The sequence below is a fragment of the Dacryopinax primogenitus genome, assembly GCF_000292625.1.
Source record: "Dacryopinax primogenitus strain DJM-731 SS1 chromosome Unknown DACRYscaffold_23, whole genome shotgun sequence".
Taxonomy (NCBI): Eukaryota; Fungi; Basidiomycota; class Dacrymycetes; order Dacrymycetales; family Dacrymycetaceae; genus Dacryopinax; species Dacryopinax primogenitus.
This window is the reverse complement of record NW_024467220.1, coordinates 144,653-154,578: the sequence shown is the minus strand read 5'-3', so window position 1 is coordinate 154,578 and position 9,926 is coordinate 144,653. Positions and strand designations below refer to the sequence as shown.

General features: G+C 42.8%; 1 protein-coding gene across 1 annotated transcript; it reads right to left on the bottom strand.

The window, feature by feature from the left end:
- Nucleotides 1-7,394: 7,394 nt before the first annotated feature.
- DACRYDRAFT_91618 (uncharacterized protein) lies at nt 7,395-8,153 on the bottom strand (the record flags this gene model as incomplete). The annotated part of the gene is made up of 2 exons (XM_040777011.1): nt 7,395-7,696; nt 7,718-8,153. 2 exons carry the CDS (start codon nt 8,151-8,153, stop codon nt 7,395-7,397), a joined length of 738 nt encoding a protein of 245 aa, XP_040624188.1.
- Nucleotides 8,154-9,926: the final 1,773 nt, after the last annotated feature.

The following is a 9,926-nucleotide window of genomic DNA, read 5'->3' as shown; positions in this document are numbered from 1 at the left end:
ATACAGCTATGCCAATGTACGATGATTTCGGCATGCACAGACCTGTGATGGTGGGACGTCCGGTCATGATGGCTCCAATGATGTTTCGCCGACGGCGCCCTGTCGTAGTCATGACAGGGCCTCCTCGACACCACGGTGGATTCGGAGGGAGATATGGAGGCGGGTTTGGCGGGCCGGGATATGGGCGTCGATGCTAGGTGATTGAGGATGAGGATAACTTGTTGTCGTTGTCTGAGAGCCGACATCTATCAGGGGATGTTCTCCAAAAAGATTGTAATAGAAGTGCGTGGCTCCCAAGATCAGCGCCAGCCTACGTCATCTTCATCGCAGTGACTGGACAGTATTTCATAGAATCCAACATGTACAGCGTGCCATCCATGAGAAGAGCATGAAGCTAGCAGTGTATAAATAGTTCGTGATATTGTTGTTGCTGCGATGACGGGAAGTCCCCTAGCTCGTGAGAGTAGGGTTCTTACCTGGTTCGACTCGGGATCAAAACACTGACAGTATAAATGTCATGGTAACTCTATGGATTTTTTCCATTTCCTCTTTTGCTTTTAGTTTCCGTCTCTCAAACTTCTTTTACTCAGTGGCGCTCTTTTTCCTTGCGGAACCAACCACATCTGCCATTACGTGGGTTGCTCTTCTTTTGTGGTGGTGCCTTTGTTTCCTTCCCTCATTCATCCACTCCCAACTTAATCCCCAGTCCTTCTGGTATACCCTCGTCTCATTACTGCCATATAATAGGACAACTTAAGTCCAATACTCTTTGCATCTTTCAATTAACTCCTATGTCTTCATCTGCACTGTCTGACCAAACATCTTTTGACTGTTCTGGTTCAGATATTGGCCAGGCAGAAGTTCTCTTTCATGCATTGGTTGACCTCTGTACTAAGGGTTTATGGGAACACACAGTCTTGCTCTCATTGCCAGGCTTCTTGGAAACTTCTAGAGTATGTTTACACATTTCTGTTTTTTAATCTCAACTTATATGTTCTACTCTGATAGGCAGCACTTGATGTTGTTGTGTCTGCTGATCCCTCCTGACTGGACCAGTTGACTCCATCCCTCTGCAAGCTTATGGGCCCTTATTGGTGCACAACAATGGAATTAACAAAATCTCATAAAACTTGTTCTTCCAATCCCCTCCTTTCCACTCCTGCTTCTCGGAATACAGCACCCTCACTATCTAATGTCAGAAGCTCCTGCTCTGCTGCCTCCCATGCCATTACCTCCCTCCCATAAATTCCATTTCAGTCAGGTGTCCAATTCAATTCTGCCTATTCAAAATGGTCTCCCTCAGTATGTCGTCTCATTTGCTGTCCTTCTGATTCTCATCTTTTCTAATACAGAAGGTCTTCAACGTTGATTCCCTCTCCTGTTGATGCTGTTCATGTCATCCATTCATCTGCTGTCCCTGTTTTGTCCACAGGATGTCACTTACCTGTAGATGGTACACTGCATCATACTGTGAGCTTTATTTGGGTGAGGTCATTATCTGATTGTTCTCGGTTGACACGTGGTTCTAGACTTCTTTTGGGTTTCATTCAGCATTTCCACCAATATCTCTGGAAGTCCCGTCAGTCAGTGGGATCAATTTACTAGGTACCATTGATAAGATCTACGAGGTCAGTATCTTCTTACTTTAGTTTGTTCTCAGACAACATGTTGTATTTAGGCTTCCCATTCTCCTGGCAGGGGTGAACTTGATCAAGTATGTAGTGGGCCCTCATCTCCAGTTCTGCTTCTTGGTTCTTCATTGGCAGGTTTGGCCTCCCAACCCCTTCCCAGTTTGGCACTTCCCAATCCCCCTTGTAACCCTTCTCCCATACACAATGTATGTTTTCCTTTTTGGGCATGTTTTACTGTCGCTCAACTTCCACCAGACCTGCTGATCCAACCCAAGAGGTGTCTGAAATGTTGGTCCAATGGGTGGTGTGCGTGAACTTGCTCAGAAAGGGGGGGACAAGATAGGGGAAGTCAGTAGAAACATGGGAGTCAGCTTGTAGCTGAGCTATCAAAAGTCAGTACACAATAATTGGAGCTCAGTGTCTGTCTAGTCAAGTCATGATAAATCAAGTCAAATCTGCTAAGTCGAGTCAAGTCTGCCTATCCAGCAAGGGGATAATCGGATCTGTATAAGTCTATCCAAAAAGGGGCAGAATAAGCTAGATACAGGAGTTTCTGGAAGCTACTTATACTAGCTACTAAAACCCATACTCTATACTAATCTGGTCTCTGGATACCTCTCCTAGGCAGGCATTGGCATGCCAAATATCTGTGTGGGTCGATCCCATTGCAGGGGAAACCCGCAGTCATCATGCTGAATATCAGAGGGGTCCCATTGCCTGGGAAATTGTAGTAGTCACCTTGCCAAATATCCAGGGGGGTCGAGACTCATCACTGGGGTGCATTGTCCTGTGTTGCAAGGGTCCATAGTGCTGTGCAACAGTCTCTAAGGCCCAAAAATAACCATGGGAATATTGGCCTGACACACCCCACTGGAGGTGGGGTTGTTCACTGCTATTCCCTCCAGAAGGGCAAGCATCCAGTTTTGGATTCCACATCCATTCGAGTACCATCTCACTCTCCTGCAAGTGCCGAAGGTCAATCTATGAGCCATATAAAACACATGGATGCCTTGCCACAGAACTTCATCAGTATTCTTTTTTTTTGTTCGAGTTTTCTTTGTTTTCACCTTTGCACAAGCCATCCATTCATGGTTTAGTATCCAGGTTTGGTGCAGGGTCAGTCATGGAGGATGGCTTAGTAGATTGGGTTGATATTCTTTCTATGGATGAACTTGAGGTCAGCATGCTACTTATATCTCTTGCCTTGGGTTTTTCTCATCCCTTTGGTTGCAATTTTTAGATGATATCCTCTAATGGATGCCCTCTTTTTGGAGTTCAATGGGTAAGCATTCACTTTGTTTTTGTCTCCATATTTCATTTTCTCAACACATTTACATTACAGTGTGAACATTGTGCAAAGAAGTTCCTTCATCAGAAGAAAGACTTGGTTCCTTTGTCTCAATGCGTCTATTGCTCTGGTTCCCATAAATATAGTAGGAAGTCAGGTTATGGCTGTGATCAGTGTAGGCCATGCAACATTCCCTGCTCTTTGCAGAGAGGTTCATCATTCACTCAGTTGCCTTCTCTATATTTACTCTCTTTTAGACACTAGGGTAGCCTCAGCAAAGCTGTCAGATTCTACTAGCAGCAAACCTGCCATTGGATTGTTGTTGCCAAAGTATGATGTCATTTCTAGTCCTTCAGGTTCCTCCGTCCCAGAGGGGGGGGGGGTTCTCCCTCATGGTATGCTCTATTTGGTATGATTGATTTACTTTGACTAATGGTTCCTCAGTTGCTGTTTCATCTTCTGTCCCCCCTCATGTTTTAACTGTGCTTGTCAGTATAGTGGATGATATCATTGCCAGTGCACAGAGTGCCAGGAATGGTTTGCTATCCATGGCTTCACAGACTGACTCTGTTGTGTTGACTCAATCCACTGATCTAATTGGACCAAGATCCTAAATTCTGATCATTCCTCCTTTGCAGAATGTTGGTTTCCATCTCGGCTTTCGGCTTCAATCACACTGTTTGTTTTGTTTGGTATGGTGGCCTTGGATGTTCCTTAATTGTAGTGGTGTCTATCTGGTTTCGCTCATTACTTCATAATCATGATTTTTTATGGGTTTGTGGTGGTTGTAGTTCTAGATGATCTATTTATTTTGGTTTTGTTGAAATGTTATGTGTTTGTGGTCTCATATGCTTTCAATGTGGCTTCATCTAAACTTCTAAGTTGGTCATCCTCTATCCTGAGATATTCACTTGCATGTTGTGTGAATAGTTTGGTATCAAACCCTCTGAGGAGGCAGATAGAATCTTGCCCCCAGCTCCTCAAAAGTGGAACATACACATTGAAGGGAGTGATACTTCCTGTTGGTGGAGTTGCAATATCCACAATCACTTTCAGGATAGTTTGATCTTGCAATCAATAGTCAGTAAAGGCATATGCAGCAGTCATAGGAAGCTGGGTTCTTGTCACTGTCAATGTCTTTCCATTAGGCATTGTCATTTGGAAAACCTTTCTTGTGGGTGTGATCAGTATAACACCTTTGGGGAGTCCTGGCAGTGTGGCAGCCTTTGTCTGGTATAACTTCACTAATACATATGCTGGCAGGAATTGCAGGTGAATCTTGCTTGATCCTTCATCAATGGGTGTTTCATTTTGATTTGGCTTTATGAGGTATATGATACCTCTCGATCTGTTTGCTACATTGATTTCTGTCTGCACATTGAGGGTCACCATTACCTCCATGCCAATTGCCAATGGTACTCATAATGGAAGGCCCCCTTGCATTTTGTTGCTAGTATGTACCATTGTTGCCTCATCAAAGGCTTCCCTTTTATCATATCTTGAGCATAGGAGTATGGTATAGGCTGTTTGGTTTCTTGGCACATCCTTTGAATTGCCTGTTCATTCCATAGATTCCATATGCTGTGTTGCAGTGTGGCTAAGATTGCACTCTTCCATTTGGATTGACTTCCCTCTTCATCTTCTCTGCTTATGCCCAAGCTTTTTAGCATCTCAATATTCCCTTCAGTACAAATTCCCATTTGAGCTCTCCTCAAGAACCTCCCCCATATCAGATCTTCTATTTGTGTTCTTTCAGTATCACAACTGTTGAGAACTGCTTGTGAATTTGTTGACCAATTTTCTCCTCTATGGTGTCATATGTCAGGTTGACAGGCATGAACAATGCAGCGTTCCATCTTGATGCTACTGGGGCAAATTGATGGAAATCTCCTGCTATGATAACATTGAGTCTGCTGAATGGTAGATCAACAGGTGTGTTTGGGTCAGATGCTAATTGTGCAGCAGATATGTGAGCTGAAATTCTCGCCAGGAAGGACTTCAATACCATAGACACTTTGTCTATTATCAGATAGTGAACTTCTTTCCAAATTTTGGCCAGCTTGTCTGTAGAAAGCTGATGTTTGCTTTTTGCTTTGACTGGAATCATGCATATTTGATGAAGGGTTTGCCCATCAATCAATGATGCTGCAATACCTGTGTAGGCCACTTTCATGAGTGCGTTGTGGTGAGAGGGAGAACTGAACAGCAGGCTGATTGTTTGTATAACTCTTGACTTTCCAGTCCCTCCTTCTCTGTAGAGCCCCATGAGGTTGTTTTGGCTGAGATCCTTGATACATGTCTTCAATGTGCTTTCTCACAATATCATATGCCCTCCTTTGGTCTGGTTTCAGCTCTTGTAGGTTGGCAGCACTTAGCATGTCTTCTATGTTGTTCTTGACATTGCACAGCCAACTTGTCTCTGGATTTAGGAGTTGATCTAACAGCTGGACCATTTGGTACACCTCAGACATTACTGATGTAGTTGGTGCATGATGCTGTTCTTCTGATGGAGAGTCTAAGCATTCCAGCCACTTAGTTGCATCATGTCTTCTTTGGTTGCTGCCATGATTTTACAGGGATCACAAATCCATTGCAAAAATGACTCCAAATATTCTGGCAGATTTTGCTATGAAGATAGCTTCTTCTCCATGTCTTCTATCTCAATCAGATCCTTCTCTCATTTGTAGTGTAACAAGATCTTCTTCTGTCAGGCCATCTGTATGCATGGGTAAAGTGGATTTGAGAAGATCTTCTACTTCATCCTCTTCATTTGCTGTTCTTCTGCTTGCCAAACCTGTTGTATTTTCTTCATTTGCTCTTGTCTGGCTTTTGTGCAGGAATTGGAAGTTGCTCAGTATTTGCAAAATCACTGGTCGAGCTAGGCTGAGGAAAATACAAAATGCATCCATCCATGATTGACCATCAGGTTGAAGGTCTGTTGATGTTCTCCAGGGTTTGAGTAACATCATAGAGAATGCACAGTAGTAGTCCATCTTGTCTTCATTGTTGTCTGTAGAAGCTCAGTAGTGTGTTGTGACCCATGCATTGGATCACTTGGCTATGGGTTGAGGTGTGTTTGTATGATGATAAATACTCAGCTCTTTGGTTCCAAACCTGTTGGTTATCCCTCTTTGGATCGAATGCTACCTTCTCTTCATATGATTCCACCATAAATTCCAACAAGTTCCATGTGGACATTGTGTTTCCTCTGTGTCTATATTGTTTGATATGGCTGTCCTTGCTATATGTCCTGAGTCAAATGGTACTAGTCATATATGATCCTGATGCTTGTGTCAACTTCATCAGAATATCAGATGCCTCCTCTTACCTCTCCACCTGCTAATGGTATATTTTGTTGGTCAGAAGTTTCTTGGTTGGTAAAAGTATTGTTATGTACAGCCTTGTTTTGTTCTCCAGTAACTTCTGGCACTCCTTGTCTGTCATCCTCGGAATGTGTTGGTTCTCTATATGGGCTCTTTTTGTCAACATTATTTTCTCCAATTAATTCTATGCTGTGTACCTGTTGGGCAGGAATTCTGGGTACATGTTAAGAAGTTCCTATCTGATAGTGTTGAGGTGGATTTTGATGTAATTATGGGATTGCCATATGCTGCCCCATCCCATGATGTAAGATACACATTGGCTGGCTGCTTTTTCTTGCTCTCGGTTAAGTACATTGAAGCACTGATATATCATCAGACAGTTTTGTTGGTGGATATACTCCATGAGACACTGGTCTGCAAAGTGATATGCCATCCTTTGTGCAAGTATACCCATCACATTATATGATTTTCCTTGTTTCTTGAGTGCGTAACATGCACAGTACCACATTGTGTCCTTTGTTTTGTATCCATTCATTTGGAGTTTAATATTGTGGTTACACCTCATCATTCTTCCAACAGATGGATTCCAGCTGTTCAAGTACCCATTTTTCCTCTGTATACCCCATGAGCTGGTCTCCATAATGTAGTCTATTTCAGAGAGTGGGAATGGGGCCCTATGTTTGCACTTCAAATTTCTGTGCTTGTCAGGCCATAAACATGTATTGGTATTGCAGGCATGAAGCTGATAATTCCTTGCTATATGCAGTTCATGCTTGTGTGCTGCGTCTCAAGTTGAATCAGAATTGGGGCACACTGGCCTGGAGTATCCAATATCATTTTGTTTTGGTATTGCCATAATATGTTTGGGCTCCAGTCCAGGCAGATGCCCTCTACTGTTTGCTGGAGATATTGTGTCATGCACTGGCAAAAGGTGCCATCAAGGAGAAGTTGTTTCGTTTTGGCCATGCTGGGTGCATTAGACAACCAGATAAGGAAATGACAATGCAGTGTCCCTTTGCCTTGTGTTTCCACAGCTCTGAAGTATGCTGTTACTTCACTCAGGATCCCAGTAGATTGCTCAATTTTGTGTCCCATTTTGCATGCCAAGTATCTCCCTCCTTGACTGGTTATACATACTCCACTACCTCCTACTCAATTGATACAAAAAAGACATTGCATCATTGAACTGATGATGTATTGGAAAAACTTTGCAGCTGCATAGGGATCTTGTGCAATGATCTGAGCCCTTTTTGATGTGTTCAGTCCAATAGTACTCAAGAAACAGTTCATATTGATATCTTTGCCAGTGAATACTTGTGCAAGAGGATTGTGCAGATCATTAGGTGTAATAGTGAACCATAGGTTTGGAGGTGCAAGGTACACTGCAGTTCCCCAGATCTGGCTTCTCAAGGCTATGCAAGAGCTGTCAGAACCCATAACACATCCTGCGAGTGCTCTAAGCTGTTATTTCAAACTGTTGATTGCTGGATTGCTAGTTCTCCCTGTTGACTCCTCTTCTTCTGTGGCACTTTGGAGCCATTCAATAGTCACAGTAGATAAGAGGTTGGATGCTTTTTGAAAGTCTGTGTGCCTTATTTGTATCCATGCAGAGGCCATTGCCTCATGCTTCTGAATTATCCCAAATGCCACAAATATCCAGGTGTTATTTTTTCTGAAGTGTCTGTCATGATACTGTAACATCCATCTTGCATGCTCCATGAATGATACTTTCCTTGGCTGGTCATCTTCTGGGTCTCCTTCCCTGTAAGGGAAGAGCATTATGAATGTGACCGCAAGTGGGTTTCTATTGATTGGTGATACTTCTGTTGATGACTCTGACTGTCTGAAGTCATTGACAGGCTTTTGACTGTGTCTGACAGCATACACTCCTTCTTTATTCTCGGAATCCATGTTGGATAGTGTGTGCAAAAGGACTTCCTTAGCAGTTGATGATCAGTATCTTCTACTCCCAGCAACCGAAGGGGGACTACTGTGATATCTTCCTCCTCTCCTTCTGCACCTTGATAAGCCTCAAGCAAGTCCTTGCTGATAAGTGCTTCTCACCTATTTCCTCTCCTATTCTCTCAGGATTGTAGGCATTGTTCTCTCAATCTACCCCTAAGGTACTCTGATCCTCTTGTACTATACCAAGAATCTCTTGAGGTACAGCATCTTCAGGAAGGCTATTTATCCTTTCTTGGGCTGCAGCAGTCTCAAGTACAATGTCTCAATAAAATTGGTTGTGCTGTTGTAGCCAATAAAGGGCATGCAGGACCACATCCCTTCTGTACAGTGAAGGTTTTCTTCAGCCAATCTTTTTTGACATCCTCCAGCTTCATGAGTCCAATAAATGATATTGCTATCACAGAAGATAGAACTCTCATTGGTCTTGGAAACAACTTTCCCTCCAGCATCCCTGCAATTTCATCTTGGCTGATAGAGTACAACATTACATTCCCTTGCATTCCCTTCCTGAGAGTGTTTGTATCCATCATTCCCATCTGGCATTTGTGTTTTGGGAAAAGGGTGTATTGAAACACTTTTGGGTAATGGTGAGATATAAGCATCATTTCCAAAATGGTGAGCACTTGTAATTCAAATGGTGGGTTGCCAATCCACATATTGTTTGATAGAGACCAAACAGGGTGGTCCCCAACAAGAAGATCTTCTTTACATCATTGACACAGCCATATGTGGTCTCCTTCCATTGCTGACTAGGCTACTAGTTTGCTGTCTCTGAGGTTGCTCAAATGTGCTTCATGTGGAAAGCATGGTGAGAGAAGTTCTGAGTTAGGGACATCCTTGAACTCAAAAGTCTTCATCTTGCATCTGAAGAATTTGCCAGAGCAAGAACAGCAGATTTTGGTGCATATAGCTTCATTCAAAGTTGAAACTATAAAGTCTTTCTTACATTGATCAATCATGTCAGTGTCAATAGTGGCCAAGAATCATTCAAGATTGGGTTCTGGGTTTACTGGGGGTTCAATGATCTTGGTAGAGGTGTTCTCAAAGAAGTGCCACTTTACAGGTCATGTATTTGTTTCATCCAACTTTTGCTTTTGTATTGCTAACAATTCACCAGCTCTTTGTTGCAATGCTTCATGAACTTCTCTTGGTGTCTTTAATATCTCTTCCATCATAACACTTTTGTTTCTTTGAGCTGCTCAACTGAATCTGATGTTTGGTATGGCTGATATTATGTCTTTCATTGACATTGTTGGTATGATGTCTTCCATCTGGCTGTCTCTCTTCCCAATCGTCACTTTGCAGTATGTTCTAAGCAGAACTGGCACTCTGTTTGGACCACTTACAGACTTTCCCTATTCAGTTTTGTGAATAATATTCAGTTCATGTTCAATGCAGTCAAATCTAGATGAATGTTTGTTTTTCTGTCCATGGATTGTCATTCCCTTGAATGTATGGATATTCTTGGAAGAGGCATAGGTTGCATCTCAAGGTCCTGCATCACCTCCATCTATTGCAGTACCAATATTTGTGTGAAGTACCACCAATGAACAGACCTATAACACAACTTCTTTTCTGTATCTTGTTAGGGCAACACAGGCTGACTAAGTCTGCTCACCTAAGAGTGCCAAGAGTCTAAGCAGGCAACAAGGAAGTGGAGTAGACCTGATGACTAAGACCTATCTACAGTATAGGTACCTGTGGATGATCCTAAGAGAC